This window comes from Phocoena sinus, chromosome 1 (assembly GCF_008692025.1).
Source record: "Phocoena sinus isolate mPhoSin1 chromosome 1, mPhoSin1.pri, whole genome shotgun sequence".
NCBI lineage: Eukaryota > Metazoa > Chordata > Mammalia > Artiodactyla > Phocoenidae > Phocoena > Phocoena sinus.
This window is the reverse complement of record NC_045763.1, coordinates 105066476-105086128: the sequence shown is the minus strand read 5'-3', so window position 1 is coordinate 105086128 and position 19653 is coordinate 105066476. Positions and strand designations below refer to the sequence as shown.

At 34.5% G+C, this 19653-nt stretch overlaps 1 protein-coding gene across 4 annotated transcripts in view; it reads right to left on the bottom strand.

Annotated features, from left to right (window-relative positions):
- MAN1A2 (mannosidase alpha class 1A member 2) overlaps positions 1 to 19653 on the bottom strand; it is a 173451-nt gene that overhangs the window by 28911 nt on the left and 124887 nt on the right. For 3 of the 4 annotated variants that reach the window (XM_032633910.1, XM_032633914.1, XM_032633922.1), the window contains exons 11-12: positions 15053 to 15225; positions 11514 to 11629 (exon numbers count right to left, since the gene is read on the bottom strand). In XM_032633910.1, the coding sequence (XP_032489801.1) occupies positions 11514 to 11629; positions 15053 to 15225 (289 nt within the window). Of the gene's footprint in view, positions 1 to 6431; positions 6722 to 11513; positions 11630 to 15052; positions 15226 to 19653 lie in introns of those variants that run through there. The other variant, XM_032633907.1, reaches the window with a different exon arrangement.

Sequence of the window (19653 nt, the reverse complement as noted above, 5' to 3'; positions counted from 1 at the left end):
TTCTCTAATAATTAGTGATGTTGAGCAACTTTTCATGGGCTTCTTGGCCATCTGTATGTCTTATTTGGAGAAATGTTTATTTAGGTCTTCTGCCCATTTTTGGATTGGGTTGTCTGTTTCTTTAATATGGAGCTGCATAAGCTGTTTATATATTTTGGAGATTAATCCTTTGTCCATTGATTCATTTGCAAATGTTTTCTCCCATTCTGAGGGTTGTCTTTTCATCTTGTTTATGGTTTCCTTTGCTGTGCAAAAGCTTTGAAGTTTCATTAGGTCCCATTTGTTTATTTTTGTTTTTATTTCCATTACTCTAGGAGGTGGATCAAAAAAGATCTTGCTGTGACTTATGTCAAAGAGTGTTCTGCCTATGTTCTCCTCTAAGAGTTTTATAGTGTCTGGTCTTACATTTAGGTCTCTAATCCATTTTGAGTGTATTTTTGTGTTTGGTGTTAGGGAGTGTTCTAATTTCATTCTTTTACACGTAGCTGTCCAGTTTTCCCAGCACCACTTATTGAAAAGACTGTCTTTTCTCCATTGTATATCCTTGCCTCCTTTGTCATAGATTAGTTGACCATAGGCGCGTTGGCTTATCTCTGGGCTTTCTATATTGTTCCATTGATCTATGTTTCCGCTTTTGTGCCAGTACCATATTGTCTTGATTACTGTAGCTTTGTAGTATAGTCTGAAATCAGGAAGCCTGATTCCTCCAGCTCCGTTTTTTTCCCTCAAGACTGCTTTGGCTATTCGGGGTCTTCTGTGTCTCCATACAAATTTTAAGATTTTTTGTTCTAGTTACGTAAAACATGCCATTGGTAATTTGATAGGGATTGCACTGAATCCGTAGATTGCTTTGGGTAGTATAGTCATTTTCACAATATTTATTCTTCCAATCCAAGAACATGGTATATCTCTCCATCTGTTGGCATCATCTTTAATTTCCTTCATCAGTGTCTTATAGTTTTCTGCATACAGGTCTTTTGTCTCCCTAGGTAGGTTTATTCCTAGATATTTTATTCTTTTTGTTGCAGTGGTAAATGGGAGTGTTTCCTTAAATTCTCTTTCAGACTTTTCATCGTTAGTGTATAGGGATGCAAGAGATTTCTGTACATTAATTTTGTATCCTGCAACTTTACCAAGTTCATTGATTAGCTCTAGTAGTTTTCTGGTGGCATCTTTAGGATCCTCTATGTATAGTATCATGTCACCTGCAAAGAGTGACAGTTTTACTTCTTTTCCAATTTGTATTCCTTTTCTTTCTTTTTCTTCTCTGATTGCTATGGCTAGGACTTCCAAAACTATGCTAAATAATAGTGGTGACAGTGGACAGCTTTGTCTTTTTCCTGATCTTAGAGGAAATGCTTTCAGTTTTTCACCATTGAGAATGATGTTTGCTGTCGGTTTGTCATACATGGCCTTTATTATGTTGAGGTAGGTTTCCTCTATACCCACTTTCTGGAGAGTTTTTATCATAAATGGGTGTTGAATTTTGTCAAAAGCTTTTACTGCATCTATTGAGATGAGCATATGGTTTTTATTCTTCAATTTGTTAATGTGATGTATCACATTGATTGATTTGCGTATATTGAAGAATTCTCACATCCCTGGGATAAATCCCACTTGATCATGGTGTATGATCCTTTTAATCTGTGGTTGGATTCTGTTTGCTAGTATTTTGTTGAGGATTTTTGCATCTATATTCATCAGTGATATTGGTCTGTAATTTTCTTTTCTTGTAGTATCTCTGTCTGGTTTTGGTTATCAGGGTGATGGTGGCCTCATAGAATCAGTTTGGGAGTGTTCCTTCCTCTGCAAGTTTTTGGAAGAGTTTTAGGAGGATGGATGTTAGCTCTCCTCTAAATGTTTGATAGAATTCCCCTGTGAAGCCATCTGGTCCTGGACTTTTGTTTGTTGGAAGATTTTAAATCACAGCTTCAATTTCGTTACTTGTGATTGGTCTGTTCATATTTTCTATTTCTTCCTGGTTCAGTCTTGGAAGGTTATACCTTTCTAAGAATTTGTCCATTTCTTCCAGGTTTTCCAATTTATTGGCATAGCGTTGCTGTTAGTAGTCTCTTAGGATGCTTTGTATTTTCTGCGGTGTCTGTTGTAACTTCTTCTTTTTCATTTCTAATTTTATTGATTTGAGTCCTCTCCCTCTTGATGACTCTGGCTAATGGTTTATCAATTTTGTTTATCTTCTCAAAGACGCAACTTTTAGTTTTATTGATCTTTGTTATTGCTTTCTTTGTTTCTACTTCATTCATTTCTGATCTGATCTTTATGATTTCTTTCCTTCTGCTAACTTTGGGTTTTGTTTGTACTTCTTTCTCCGGTACCTTTAGGTGTAAGGTTAGATAGTTTATTTGAGATTTTTCTTGTTTCTTGTGGTAGGCTTGTATAGCTATAGACTTCCTTCTGAGAACTGCTTTTGCTGCATCCCATAGGTTTTGGATCGTTGTGTTTTCACTGTCATTTGTCTCTAGGTATTTTTTGATTTCCTCTTTGATTTCTTCAGTGATCTCTTAGGTTATTTAGTAACTTATTGTTTAGCCTCCATGTGTTGGTGTTTTTTACCTTTTTTTCACTGTGATTCATTTCTAATCTCATACCATTGTGATCAGAAAAGATGCTTGATATGATTTCAATTTTCTTAAATTTAATGAGGCTTGATATGTGATCTATCCTGGAGAATGTTCCGTGCGCAGTTGAGAAGAAAATGTAATCTGCTGTTTTTGGATGGAATGTCCTATAAATATCAATTAAATCTATCTGGTCTATTGTGTCATTTAAAGCTTCCGTTTCCTTATTTTCATTTTGGATGATCTGTCCATTTGTGTAAGTGAGGTGTTAAAGTCCCCCACTATTATTGTGTTACAGTCGATCTCCTCTCTTATAGCTGTTAGCAGTTGCCTTATGTATTGAGGTTCTCCTATGTGGGGTGCATATATATTTATAGTTGTTACATCTTCTTCTTGGATCAATCCCTTGATCATTATGTAGTGTCCTTCCTTGTCTCTTGTAACATTCTTTATTTTAGAGTCCATTTTATCTGATATGAGCATTGCTACTCCAGCTCTCTTTTGATTTCTACTTGCATGGAAGATCTTTTTCCATCCCCTCACTTTCAGTCTGTATGTGTCCCTAGGTCTGAAGTGGGTCTCTTGTAGACAGCATATATATGGGTCTTGTTTTTGTATCCACTCAGAAAGCCTGTGTCTTTTGGTTGGAGCATTTAATCCATTCATGTTTAAGGTAATTATCGATATGTATGTTCCTATGACCATTTATTTTCTTAATTGTTTTGGGTTTCTTTTTGTAGGTCCTTTTCTTCTCGTGTTTCCCACTTATAGAAGTTCCTTTAGTATTTGTTGTATAGCTGGTTTGGTGGTGCTGAATTCTCTTAGCTTTTGCTTGTCTGTAAAGCTTTTGATTTCTCCATCGAATCTGAATGAGATCCTTGCAAGTTAGAGTAATCTTGGTTGTAGGTTCTTCCCTTTCATCACTTTAAGTATATCATGCCACTTCCTTCTGGCTTGTAGAGTTTATGCTGAGAAGTCAGCTGTTAACCGTATGGGAGTTCACTTGTATGTTATTTGTCGTTTTCCCCTTGCTGCTTTCAATAATTTTTGTCTTTAATTTTTGCCAGTTTGATTACTATATGTCTTGGCATGTTTCTCCTTGGGTTTATCCTGTATGGGGCTCTCTGCACTTCTTGGACTTGGGTGGCTATTTCCTTTCCCATGTTAGGGAAGTTTTCAACTATAGTCTCTTCAAATATTTTCTCAGGTCCTTTCTCTCTCTCTTCTCTTTCTGGGACCCCTATAATGCGAATGTTGCTGCATTTAATGTTGTCCCTGAGGTCTCTTAGGCTGTCTTCATTTCTTTTCATTATTTTTTCTTTATTCTGTTCTGCAGCAGTGAATTCCACCATTCTGTCTTCCAGGTCACTTATCCGTTCTGCCTCAGTTATTCTGCTATAGATTCCTTCTAGTGTGGTTTTCATTTCAGTTATTGTATTGTTCATGTCTGTTTGTTTGTTCTTTAATTCTCATAGGTCTTTCTTAAACCTTTCTTGCATTTTCTCGATCTTTGCCGCCATTCTTTTTCCGAGGTCCTGGGTCATCTTCACCATCATTATTCTGAATTCTTTTTCTGGAAGGCTGCCTATCTCCACTTCATTTTGTTGTTTTTCTGGGGTTTTATCTTGTTCCTTCATCTGGTACATAGCCCTCTTCCCTTTCATCTTGTCTATCTTTCTGTGAATGTGGTTTTTGTTCCACAGGCTGCAGGACTGTAGCTCTTCTTGCTTCTGCTGTCTGCCCTCTGGTGGATGAGGCTATCTAAGAGGCTTGTGTAAGTTTCCTGATGGGAGGGATTGGTTCATCACTAGGCATTTTAAGCAAATACTCGAATCACTGAATGCAAATGTCGCCATCTATAGCCTAAGTGTTTGTGTAAGTTTTGAGAAATTTTAACTTTTAATAATAGATTTGTGTATATTTTATGGCAGTAAATGGTATAATGGACCAGTATGTACATATATTTTATGAATTCATGATGTACCTGACTTTTTCCTTAATTTTTTCAATATTTCTAGACCACTCAGTTCACCTGCAAATTTTTTCAAATTGTCACAAATCTCCAAAAACTTTCCAGTATATTTATTGAAAAAAATCTGTATATAAGTGGATCTGCAAGGTTGAACCTCTGTTATTCAAGGGTCAACTGTAGTTATCTTTGGGAAGTGAAACTACATGTGGAATACAGAGAAACTTTTTTCATTTTTTCTGTTTCATACTACTTAATTCATTTTGCTATATCCACATACTGTTTTTACACTTTAAAAAATATCTGTATTAAAAACAAACCACATTAGCCTTGATTTCTGAGGACCTACACAAGACAGAGGAGATAGATGTTCATCTAATTTTAACATGACAAGTGCTATGCTGTTTTTTCTGTACAGTTCAACAAACATCTGTTGAATGTATGTATACTCTATCCCAAACATGAAAGTAAGCAGTGAGGATATTAATATTTCATGTAGACTATCAAAACAAAGGAAGTATTTTAAGTATACCTAAAAATGGCTTAATTCTGTCTTAGTGTTGAAGAGGATTCACAGAGATAGTAATATTTGAGCTAGACCTTGACAAAGTAATAGGATTTTGTAAGGGATTAAAAAAAGGAACGATAAATTTCACGCAGAAGGGAAAGCAAGAGTAAAAACACATAAGTGAAAATGTACAGTGGGTAGGTATGGATCAAATAAATGCATGGAGAAAGTGGTGTAACAGGAGATGTGCCTAAAAAGGTACATGCAGCACTTAATCTTAATTATTCAGTGTAAGAGCAAAGAATATAAACAATATGGAAGTAAGGAGCAATCTTTTTTATCCATCTTTCTCACTTGGGGAAGTATACCTGTAGGACAACTTCTAGAAGTAGGATTACTGAAGCAAAATTAATGTGCTCTTAATATTTCAACAGGTTCTTTTTCAGATTTCACTGAAATCACTCACATCAGGCAACATACATTCTCACTTCCAGCGTTTATAAGTGACTGGATCCATACATCCTTATTAACACCAGATTGCAAACTTTTAAAATCTTAAGTAATCTGATAGTGAAACATGGTATTTGATTATTAGTTTTATTTCATTTCTTCATGAGTGGGTCAAATATTTATTTTTCATGTATTTATGGTATTTTCCATCTGTATTTTGCAGTGAAGTGCCTTTACTTATTTTAACTTAATACTTATTCCTTAATAATTTCACATTTTAAGAAAATTGACTATCAAATGTATTGCAAATATATTTTCCCAGTGTGTCATCTGTCTTGCTTTGTTTAATGTTCTTTTTTTTTTTCTTACAGATGTCCATTTTTCTGTAGTTAAAAATTTAAATCTTTTTCTTCTATGGTTTCTGGGTTTTGTGTCATGCCATCTTCACCCCCAGAGTTGGGAGAAAAAAAAACTTGCAAATTTTTTCAGGATTTTATTTCATGTTTAATATTTAAAGCTATGTTCTATAAGATCAGTTTTATTATTTACAGGAATACCGTTTTATTTTTTTTTCTAATGGATAATTTTTCTAACTTCCTTTATTAAATTATTTAATTTTTCCTCAATGATCCAAACTGCCATTTTTCAAAGATAACATTTCTACATATAAGTGGGCCTATTTCCAAACTATCCTGTTCCACTGTTCCATTTATTCTTGTACTACTACTAAAGCCTTTTAATTAGTATAGCTTTATAATACTTTTAAAATGATCTCTTTTATATACAAATACTATATACCATATGATATAAAGTAGGTTATAATATTTTTCACTATCTGGAGGGACCTGTCTCCTGTGGTGATTGTATACTTTGTCAGCATAGCTAAGCTGGAACTGTATTTGTCAGAATTACTTTCTCTGTATGATTCTGGGTTAGGGTTGGCTACAAAAACATACGCATGTGATGTGGAGGCTGAAGTAAAGCAGGAGCCATAATGCTCTGAGGGACGGTGCAGGGTTGCCACATGCTGTTAAAGTTATGCATGTTGTCAGTGATTACCTGGCTCACCTCGGAGGTGTGGGGCAGCTGCCAGACCTGCAATTTCTGCAGTTCCTGTTGGAGCTCCTCTTCAATTTCTCCAGTTCCCAGGCCAGGCATGTATAGCCCTGTGGCAGAAGGTGCCAGCTACTTCTGCAAGTCACCTGTTTATCAACGCTAGAGGCAGTGAGACACATATGTGGGATCGTTGGTCCTTGTGAGTTCTAGTTTGTCCTTGTGCTCCATTGCTTCACGTCTACCTTTTTTTCCCATCTCCCAGCCCTACTGTCCTATAGTGACTTTATACCTGCTATCTTGTATTTTGTGCCAGGTATAATTCTAAGGGCTTCGCTATATTAATCCCCATAACAAGCCCTTGAGATGATACTATTAGTAATTCCTCTTTTACGGATGATGAAACTGAGGTAGAGAAATTAAGTAACTTGTCCAACGTCACACAGCTATTAAGGGAAAGAGTTGGGAAAAGATAGATAAGTATGAACTGGTTAAGAATACATAGGTTAGATGTCTTTAATGTTTGATTAACTTGGGTATATACAGAAAAGGCATACCTATTAAATCTGTAAATGACACAAAGGTAGAATAGCTAATACATTAAATGAAAAACTCAAGAGTTCAAAAAAATTTCAATAAATTAGAATATGTTAAATCTAACAAAATAAGATTTAATAATGGATAAAGGTAAAATGTAATAAATTTCATAAAAGCTAATCATACCAATGTAAGATAGAAAATAATTATCTTAGTTCATGTTAAAAAAAAAAAAAAAAGACCTATATCAAAATTTCAAGCTATATTGACAGGGCTACCAGAAAACAGAATATAATAGTATCTTGCTTTGATGAAGGTATAAAGACCAAGTTAGCAATTGGTACTCTGCACTGGTTTATTCACATCTTAAATGCAGTGTTCAGCCTAGAAAACCATGGAATCATCTCTAGAGAAGTCAACCAGACTGGTATCAGAAAGAAATAGTACAGAAACTTGTCACCTTTAGCCTGATAAATACAAGTATTTTTAGTTAACATCCATGTAGAAGACTCCGTATTTCCAAATGGTAAAGTATGGATCACTGAATGGAACGCACAGTGAAGCAGATTTTAACTCAATATAAGAAAGATATTTCTAACAATGAAAGCTTCTGAACAATGTAATGGGTTAGCCTTATGAGGCAGTGAGCTGCCTGTTAACTAGAGATTAACAAAAAACTAGAGATTAACAAAAGACTTTATGACAAAATATTCTGTATGTTGTAAAGAGATTTTTTAGCATTGGGAATGTCTATGTGCAGAGGGGAGGAATGGATTGCAGTGGTGTATGTTGTATCTCTAAATTTTTTTGCAGCTCAAAAAATGTCTTTTGATTCTAGGCACAAAGACAACAAATGAATTTGAGACAGGAAAATGTGACTGCAGTTTAACTTATTTAAAAAAATGTTTTACCTGATTACAAAAGCAAAACCAGAAATGGATTTAAAAGAATACCACCAATTAAGCTAAATCACAGTATACATTTTGATGTTATTGAAATAATATTAAGATGTGCATCTATATATGTATATGTGCACTTAATAGCTCACTTAACATTATACTGTGACGAGTCTATAATTGCTATTGGTTCCATAATACCCGTTGTGGATGTGCCATAATTTATTTAACCTTTCAACTAATATTGAACATATAGTAACTCTTTATTTTTATAACTTCAATAAACATCCATGTACATCTTTTTCCATAGCTTTCACTATATAAAAGTATTGACATATTCTTATAGTTTTCCAGAATTTTGCCATTATATTCAAAGTTTGAATTTTAAGATAGGAAGGGGGAAAAAGCACACAAGCAAGATACACAGACAGGTGCACACATGCAAAACAACTTCTGCCCTGGAGATTCTGATACCACTGAAAGCAGACACACCATGGTGGTAAACTTGGTCTTAATTTTATGTATTTCTCTTTTCTTTTAATAATAAATTCATTAAGAAGACTATGTTTCCAACTAACCTGTGATTTTTCTTATCCATTTAATACCTGACATATATGAACTCAAGAAAAACTGACTGAAATGTATCCTCAACATGCACACTTTCTCAGTTTATCAGACCTTCAAATAAACATGCAACAATTGAGCTGAGGTGAAATGAATGTAGTGCTCAACTGTGATAATTTTCTTAGCCTAGGTTTTTTTATAAATACCTGTATGATTCCTCCTTTGACTTTTTCTAGTTTTATTGATCCAAATGTATTTGTGTGTGTGTATATATATATATAACTGGTTACCTAGAGTACTGCGTTGAGAAGGATTCTTCCTGAACTTGAACTTGGCAGGGAAAAGTACCAAGGTCAACTGGTGATATCCCATATACTACAAGGGGAGAAGCAGCACGGCACATGTGTATTTGCAGCCCTACCCCATGTGCTAAAGTGCTCAAGGTGTGTACTGAGGAGGCATTTGAGAATTAATTATGAAAGCCAACCTGCAAGAGGTAAGATCTGAACTTTATTTAAAGAGGGGCATTAACTGATAGAAAGAATAAAGACATTCCTGCCAGAGCCAAAGAAATATGAAATAGACAATGAAATCAAAAGAACAAATTATAGATGGGTAGATATATAAACAGATAGATTAACTTGGTTTAAGGATAGAATATATAAAGAAAAGAAGTGAGAAATGAAGCTAGAGATGAATGAGCCATTGAGCAGGAGAAGAGTGACATGAAGAAAATGGTATATGAATGTTGAAAATCAAGTAATTTCTAAGACTAGAGGAGGCCTCAAAATCAGCATTTTACCACCACTGTAGTACTATTCAATTCAGGCAAGATGCTCAGGAAAGATGCTAATAACACTGAGTGAGAAAGACTGTTGGAAAAAGGATATTCACACAGTCTCAAAGTTATCACTCCACAGATCACTTATTACAAAAAGAAAAACGATTCTTTACATGACCTTATAATCAAATCTAACCTTATGATCAAATTTAAAATCATCAATGAGTTAAACCGCTATCATGTGCCTCTTTATGAGATGAAATGAGGCCACATCATCTATATAATATTCATGCCAAAAATGTTTAACCTAAATCTGATCATAAGGAAACAATCACAAATATCTAAATTGAGGGACATTCTTCAAAACAACTAGCCTGAACACTTAATGTCAATGTCATAAAAGACAAAAGAAGAATAAGGAAACTTTGTTCTAGGGTAAAGCAGACTAAGAAACATGAGAAGCAAATGCAACAATTGATCCTTTATTGGACCCTGGGTTGGGGCTAAAAAAAAATTATAAAGTACATTATTAGAAGAATTGAGAAATTTGAAAATGGACTACATACTAAGCAGCAGTACTGTACGAATGTTAAGTCTCACAAACGTGATAACCGTATTGTGACTGTGTAAGATTATGCCCTTTTCCTAAAAATTCCTGGGTAAATAACAGAATGCTGGTAACTCTCAAATTATAAAGCAAATAACTAAATAAGCAAACAAGTAGAACTGTGTCTATGTATACATATACATGGGGGTATGGGAATGCAGCAAAAATTAACAAAAGGTAACTCTAGGTGAAAGATACAATCATTGTACTATTCTTACGATTTTTCTGGGCTTAAAAAACAGTAAAAAAAATTTTAAAAGAGAGAGATCTTACATAATTTGGGTCAAATTCCACAGTTGACAACTATGAAAACTGAAAGCAAGGAAGTTTTATTTTGACATGTTCCTTCAGCTAGGTTGTAGCAAGTGTATAACTAAAGCTCCTGCAGTTTTATCTTCCAGTCCAGTGCTCTTTCAACTGTCTCGTACAGTCTCAAGCCTAATCACACAGGATAAACAAATACAAGAACTGACTGGAGGTAGGGAACTGACTAAACCATCTCAGCAAAATAAGGGTTTGGTCTAGGGTCGACTACAGATATGGAAACGAGGGGGCAAAATAAAGAAATGATATAACAAGAAAGTGATATATTAGAATGAGAAAAAAAGAAATAACCATAACGTACAAGCTGAGAAGATAGGAAAATAAAAATATGAGGGATAATAAAAGAAAAATTGGATTAAGATTGCCATTTAGGATAAGAAACGTAGTTTGAGACATGTACATTTAAACCATAATACACCAGAATGTAAGCCAGAAGTATACTAGAATGTAAAGTCCAAGAGACTGAGAATTTTTTTCCCTTTTGCCTACTGATATATCCTCAAATAACCTGAACAATGTCTGGAAGTAATATTTTTTGGGACAAATGTAGTGACAGTTTATGAGGTATTTAAGAAGAGAATGACTGGAAATAGAAATGTGAAATTTAAAAGAAGGTATTAAGGACCTTACTTTGCAGGGGTTTTGGGAAGTAGACATATTTAAGGTCTCCACCTTCTTCCAGGAAAGTTTGTATAATTCTGCCTGGGATTCTGATTATAAGCCCAAATAATACAGCTGTCTTTTTTCTTTTCAATCATTCCTTTTATACAGATTTCTTTACAGGAAACCTCACTGGGAGGATGGGTGGCTATGGTCATACACCCTCTAGTAACCATCAAAACTCTTATGATTGTTCCTAACAGATTTCATTAGCTAGAACAGGGAGTTGAGGTGTGATCCCAGGACCAGCATCATCCGTACCACCTGGGAGTTTGTCAGAATGTAAATTCTTAGGGTCCACCCTAGACCTACTGAATCAGAAACTGGGCATGGCCCGGTAATCTGTATTTTACGAAGTCTTCTAGGTGATTCTAATGCATAGTAAAGAGCTAAATACAAAATAAAGGTACTCTTATTTGACAAAATGCCTTCATGAGATGTAGCTAAAAATTGAAGACACAATTACATAGAAAGATTTTTGTAATAAAATACAGTGTAACATCACATAGTCGTAATTCATCATGTAGTGACCACAGAGCAAACCCCGCCTACAATTAAAAAAAATTTTTTAAGGCATCTACTTACTTTAATGTTTCAGCAAGAAAGAAGCTCTGCTGTACATCATCATGCGTAGGAGTAGAGGAATATACATCCTTCACGCCAGAAAATCCCCCAGTGACTCGGCAATACTTTTCAATAGCCTGTAAAAGAGATGAGACCAAAGAGTCAATTCCATAGAGTTTCAAACTTGGAAGGACAAGTTAAGGAACCACAGTCAAAAGTTTACAGAGATCTCTATGAGAATTTGACAGTTTCAAAATAAGATTTTACTTGTCTGGTCTTCCTCCTTTCTAATGAAAAGCTAATTAACACTAAAAGTGTTTATTTAATCAAATTGTTAATTTTTATCCAGTTCCATTTTGATTACAGCTTGGTTTATAAAGTCTCCTTACCAAAGGGTTGGTACTTTTCTCTATCTAAGTATTTTAAACATTTTTATTTTTTACATCTTTATGGGAGTTGCTTTACAATGGTGTGTTAGTTTCTGCTTTATAACAAAGTGAACCAGCTATATGTATACCTACATCCCATATCCCCTCCCTCTTGCATCTCCCTCCACCCTCCCTATCCCACCCCTCTAGGTGGTCACAAAGTGCCGAGCTGATCTCCCTGTGCTATGTGGCTGCTTCCCACTAGCTATCTATTTTATGTTTGGTAGTGTATATATGTCCATGCCACTCTCTCACTTCGTCCCAGCTTACCCATCTCCCTCCCCGTATCCTCAAGTCCATTCTCTACATCTGTGTCTTTATTCCTGTCCTGCCCTTAGGTTCTTCAGAAACTTTCTTTTTTTTTTTAGATTCCATATATATTTGTTAGCATACAGTATTTGTTTTTCTCTTTCTGACTTACTTCACTCTGTGTGACAGACTCTAGGTCCATCCACCTTACTACAAATAACTCAATTTCGTTTCTTTTTATGGCTGAGTAATATTCCATTGTATATATGTGCCACATTTTCTTTATCCATTCATCTGTCAATGGACACTTAGGTTGCTTCCATGTCCTGGCTATTGTAAACAGTGCTGTGATGAACATTGTGGTACATGTCTCCTTTTGAATTATGGTTTTCTCAGGGTATATGCTCAGTAGTGGGATTGCTGGGTCATATGGTAGTTCTATTTTTAGTTTTTTAAGGTACCTCCTTACTGTTCTCCACACTGCCTGTATCAATTTACATGAATATGTTTTTAAACACATATTCTTCACAATGATCATGCATCTTTACCACTGTAGAACATTGAAGCAGTTTAAGGATACTGTGAAAGTATCAGGGAGGCATGACTAATCTTTAAGCCATTTAGAGACATTTCTTAAAGGCACGTTTTCATGCATAACATATTCAAGTTTGGAAATTTGAAGATGTAAATTGGAATAGTTAAAGCTACAGAAGACATGAGATACCACTATTCTATTCCAGCTTGTCTTCCCTTTTCTTTCTTTAAACCCAACATGGGAGCCAGTAGTGGGCAAGAAGGAAAATTCTATTTAAGATGTGAGTTCTCTTTTGTCTCCACACTGCACCCCCTTCTCATCATGTAATACTTTTGAAACTTGAATTTTAAGTATAATTATTTCAGTTCTTGTTCTTCAGAGTTTGTGTGTGTCCATATAGGCTATAGAAGCAAAATTTTAACTCTGTAATTCAAATATGGACAGATATGGGTTAAAGTTTGAGCTTGTCAAACCTTTAAGAAGGCGCACAGGAAAAAAAAAGAACCTTAGGAAAAGGATAAATTATCCTTTAGTGTTTCTCAATGAAAAGATGCATTTCTGCCACCATCCCTCACCTCCCTGCCCCACATGATTCAGATACATCTCCCATATTCCTCTAAATAAGAAGCATTAAATATTAGTGGACTTTCAAGTCATATTCATTGCAGGATTACTTTACCTATTTCCCCTATATAAAATATTGCTTGATATATGTAAGCGTTAGTAAAAGCCATTGCTACACAACAGAAGTGTGTGTGTGTGTATGTGTGTGTGTGTATGTGTGTGTGTCTTATTCCCAAACCACTATGCCAACATTTTGTCTGTCTCTCAACTGCAGCAGGATCCTTTCACTAGCAGCTGTGTTTCCAATTTTGGACACAGGTAGTCAGAGAAAAGCAGCAACAATAAATGCTTCATCTGTTCCTGCTCTGTATTCACAACTGCCTTGTTTCCATTAATATTCTCTTATTGTTAAACTCCGTAAGGACCAACTATGTCTGAATGACAACACGTAAGTGTCCTCACCTTAGTTCGTCTTTATCACATTATTCCTAGATTATCGCAGTGGTCTCCAAAACCCACCAATTTGCAGATTATAATCAGATCCTTTTGTTTTGTTACTCCCCACTAAAAAGTCTTCAGTAGTTCCTTCCCCCTTCAAAAACCTTTAGTAGTCCCATAACGGATTCTTAAAGTCAGGGAGCTCTGGTGGGTAGGAGATGGTGAAGAAAAAGAAGATCTGAGGGGCTTTTTAGACAGGCAAAGGACTTTTAATCCCCACCTGCCAAATAAGAAACACTTATATAGTAACTGAGAAAACTAAGTATGTGTGTGTTATTCCTGAAGCACTGAGTAAAGTATTCATGCCTTGATCTGGCATGTAAGACCATCTACATAATGGCTCCAAACTTCTCTCTCTGGAGTTGCCCCTGTGAAACCTTTTTACATAAATTGGTCTATATTCTGCCCTAAAACACATCATGCACATTCTTGTCTGAGCAATTTACTAACACTACTTACCTCACCTAGAATGTCCTCATTCTATCTAGATTGCAAGTTTAAGCTAAACAATTCGAATATGAATATCCATCATAATTAGTACTATTTATCATAATTAGTATGTCTTAGAGAATAAAACACCTCCTCACTCCCAGTGATAAGCTATACTTTCATGAAAACGCTAATGATTTCTCTTCCTCCCAGGTACTGATGACAATGGAATTCTCTGAAAGGCTAGCATTTTATGAGTAAACAATTTGCTTACTTTACTAACCATTAAAAATTCCTCATTACAAATACACACACACACACACACACACACGTGTGTGTGTATATATATATATGGAGAGAGAAAGAGAGAGAGCGTGTTGGGGTTTTTCTGTCTTTCAATGTAGAAAATTTTTAACAATTCACTAGTGCTTCTTATGGTGCCACTAAGGAATTACTCTGAACACAAGCTGAAGTGAATGGGGGTTAATCTACCCAGGCTGTGAATATGGGCAATTTCACAATGATTTTATTTTTCCCCCAGAGGTTAAGCATTAATAGGCAAGTATAGAAATTTTATAATCATAGTGAAAAACTGCCATTTAAATGACTCCTTTAGTTATTCAGTAAGAATAATGAGTGAAGACTTAGGAGGAAAATAGTTCTAATAGAAAACTAAACTGGATTTTAAGGTTTACTTCTACTGCTTAAGAAACAAACTAACAGTTTTTCCAGCAAAAAAAAAAATGGAAGTAGCCCTATAGTTACTGAACATGAGGTAACATGGATGAGGATACATGGCACTACAGGAGGCTTAATTGAACACTCTTGCACATTAAATGAAATATCGGCTTATTTACCAGTGCTGCTTCCCAGCCCCACTCCCTATATCTTGGATCGTGAGTGAATCGCCACAGGTACCAATAGGTTTCAATTACTTCTGGACGTAGGATGTAATACTTTTCAGCCTGCCGAACTGCCACAGCCTCTACTGCACCATCAAACTTGAATGATTCGGGACCTAGCTTTAATGCTGTAACATGACAAAAGAAATAAATGAACAGAATAAACCATTTGTGTTTGTTTGCCAGAGTTTTTTCCTCCCCCTGTAAGAATGCAGTATGAAGTAAAGTTGTTTTGTTGTTTGTCTTATTTTTATTGTTGCTGTTTTGCAGAATCAGTGATTTTAAAAGATCCGCATTTGATTTTCTTATAAATATTCCTATTATTCTAACGTGAAATATTTCTCGTAAATAATGTACATCAACATACTGCTGTATCTAACTAAACTGACAAAAGTCTAGTAATCCTTTGGAAACAAATGCCAAGCTAGACATAAACACATTACATATTCTGTTTTGGTCCAAAATCAAATGAGACAGGTAACCGTATTGTGCACAATATTTTTTTTAAAAGTCAAGACAATTTAAAAGTCCTTTTAATATAACACATACATATAAGAAAACATTTTAGAGCTCAGATTTTGAATTAGATTTAGTTAGTCCCTAATCTTTTAAAGCATACCACAGTAAGAAACAATACATTTTTAAAACTTAAACCAGTTTTAAAAATCATCTCTCTTTGCCTATAGCTTCTGTATATACAGCTAGGAAGAGGTTCAAAACGCCAGCCACTAAGAATTTCATCAGTAAATTGCCTACTTATCAGTTTGAATAAACACCTGAAACTAACACAATATTGTATATCAACTATAGTAAAATAAAAATAAAAAATTTTTTTAAAACATGGCCATAACACACATATTTCAACATTAAATAATACTCCTTAAATGATATGACTTCCATTCAGGCTGGAATACAGCACTACGTGAAAGGCTTTTTAAGAACCTCTTTCTAATCACACCCAGCACCCTAAACCTGGCAATATAAAACCATCCTCCACTGGGGTGCTGGAGTCACACACAATTATCACTCTCAGCTGCCATCTTTCTTTCTTTTTACTAGTTTGTACCAGTGGCAAACAGTTTCAAAGTCTCTTGCCTCTTTCAAGAAATGCTGGACAATTTTATATTTTCTCAGAAAAAGGAGAGTAAGAACTATACCATAAACAAAATCATGCCATAGTTGTTGGCATGACAGGTGTTGCAGCAGCCAAATTTTAGCATTACAAGGGTGATGCCATAAACTCCAAATAATCACAATTCAAAGGAGGTGAAAATAAAGCATTTCGTACCACTCCCCACCCCCAAGAAAAAAACACAAAACCAGAAACACTATAGTGATGGTAGATAGCTCTATTAAAAGCAAGGCGTGTGATCCAGAAGAGTTAATACTCACAGTTTGTTTACTGCTAAATCTTGGAGAACTAAAGCAGAACTTAAGCAGGTGTTTTTAACCTGAGGATCATGAACTCTACGGTAGGCTTTGGAAGAGGGAGATTAATGTGTGCCAAAGAAGCCTCTGAAATTACATGCTAAACTTTATGTGTGCTCATACAGCTCTGACCACCTCCTCAATGGGATTTGAGGTTAGGACTAACTAAGAAATTATCAATGTTTTGTAAGAAAACTTCTACTCAGCTTATTGACAAGGTCTGGCATACAATCAAATATTATTTGTCATTTAATAAATGTTTTAAAAATAATAAAAGTCAAACATCATAAGCACTGAGATGATGGTAATCCAATAAATAGTAAGATAAGTCATTTTGTCTGGATTTCTTGTTTTTCTTTTCTCAAAGACCATGAGTGTTAATTTAGAGTTTTCAAATGATACTATTACAGCTAACTTTAAATTAGATAATAACTTCTGTAATTATAATGATATTATCACCTGAATTGAAGTAGAAATTGGCTGCATGGAACTAATATTTTAGACTTCTTACTAAAAATTTTATTTCACTGATCATTCATAACTTCACAAATAAAACACACCAGAAAGATAACATATTTGTTCTGTGAAGAGCTGGTGAGTAAAAAACATACAAGCCACATCCATTGGTATGCGGTATGTAACATATACATACAGCATACCATTGGTATGTGATATGTAATATATTACATACCACATCCATTATTTTTGTCAAATCATTGCTTTCATGTTTCTGAGGGCATTATTTCTTAGGTGCTCTTTTGTCTATGCAATGCTATAAAAAAATAATTTCATAACATTCTACCTTGCACTTAATTTCTACTCCCTGTCTTAAATTTCCCACTTATATTTGATATATCATTTCTAAAAGGAAAATAACTAATCCAACAAGTAAAAATTGAGTCAAAATCATAAATAATTTAGTGTCTAGGTAAAAAGAACTCTAGAGGATGCAAAAATCATATAATGTAGGTAAAGGAAAGAGACATGCACAAAGAAAACAATTGAAGTAAAATATCAAATGTGCTAAAAGTCAGTTGTAAGAATATAAAAGATAATTTTAAAGAAGGTACAGATTAGTCCGTAAAGTCATGGGAAAAAAAATATTCATGAGTCCTCCAAGACAGGCAGAATCTGTAGAGATGGAAAAATAAGTACACTTAAGTCAACAAAAGAAATTCAACAAAAGCTAAAAAGCATGAGGAATATCTGGGACAGGCAATCTGAATACAGTTTGAATGGGCTAATAGTAAGGGAAGAACTTAAACTATTTTCCTGTATCCTTCCCTCCTATTAACTTCTCTTAAGGAAAAAATAGTTGTAGAAACTCTTAAAATATGTCCATTACTCCATGTTCAATGGATGTTTTGTCCATTGGACATGTTATATGTATCTAAAGAGATTAAATTTCCCCCCAAAATGCGATAGCACATAGTCTAAGAAAGGTGTTATCCAATTTCAATATGAAATAAATTAAGTTATATAATAGTCATTATTTTAATGATGTTCAGCAATTTTTTTTTTAATCTAGAAACCCAGATCAAGAAGGTACTATATTTTGAAGTCTAAGATCTGGTTTGGCATTAATTTTGCATTTTACCTCAGAATAAACTAAAACAATGTATCAAACTAGCTTCCTATGTAGACATAATAATGTTTAACTACCAGTAAGTTACTGCTCAGTCTCCTGAAAAGATTCAGCAACATTTCCTACAAACCCAGCTAAGTATTAAGCAGCAGGCCATGTTTATCAGTAAGTGGAATATATGAAGAATACCAGATTTTGAAATAATGTTAACTATAATTCCAACAAACTGAAGTGAAATCCTAAGGCAGTAATTATTGTATGAATTTAGCCCAAAAGACTGCTAAGAAGTGAATATATTTTTAAACAAGGTTGCCAAAAATTATAGCCTAGCTATAAGAAAATACAGCAGAAGATGTAATGGTAGGAAGTAAGCAAAACTACAATTGTACTTCTTAATTAAAGGATCTAAGGTGAGATTAAAGATAAGTAAAAACAGTGAAAGATGTGAAAATATAGGATACAAACCAAATAGTAATCTTTTGGGGCATACGATGGCAAAGAGGGTCACAGGTTCATCGACTGGCAATGTGAAAATGACGTCAGAACAAGCATGACAGCAACAACCAGAGACTGCATTTAAAAGTTTTTCATTTGTACTCACAACATTCTGAGGAAGACAGCGTAGGTATTATTACCCCAACTTTTTGCAGATGGAGCAACTGAGGCTTTAGGAAGGCTAAATGATTTGCCTAAAGCTCATAGATAATAAATAGTGAAACAGGGGCTTTTTGCATCCTAGTTCACATGTTCTTTTCATAATATCAGTGTTTCATATCAGTATGAAATGTGAAAGTCAGAAATATAGGGCATCCTTTCGTAACTCTGGTATTCTATGAATTTCTCAAAGGCAGGGAAGATATCTTGTTCACACATCAACCTGTAAGAATCCAGCATTAACGCCTGGCACATAATATGTGCTCCATGTTTAATGGAGTGAATGATTAATATAATAACCATAATATACCATACCTTAATACATCTGTTGCGTGAAATGCTACTATTTTAGATCTAGTATTTGATTTGTGGTCAAAAGCTGCAATAACAAGTCTTATTATCATGGGTCCTAGTACAAACACTTAATATCCACTCTGGTCCTCAATGTTTTACTAATTTCAGCTTTAAGTATATATTTGATATTCTATACTGACATCATGACAAAATATTTTAACTTGTATTTGTAACTCAGATAACAGACTTTAGATGTATTATATACTAACTTAAACCACCACAAAATAACATCTGCTTCAATGTCCCTTTGACTTAGTTATATTTTGTCACGAAATGGAATCCTTGATTTGGTTACTGAGAGAGCTGAAGGGTCAATTTCACCACAAATTCAATTCTTTATTATATAAAAATAACTTGACAGATTTATGAACTAGGATAAATTTTAAGCCAACCATATTTGTTTAATGTACCTGATGATAAATTAACACTAAAACATAAATTCAGTTATTTAACTAAAACAACAATTCAACTTCTGAAATCACAATCAGAAATTCCTAGTTTTTAGTTTTTCAGGGAACTCATTTTCCATTATTTC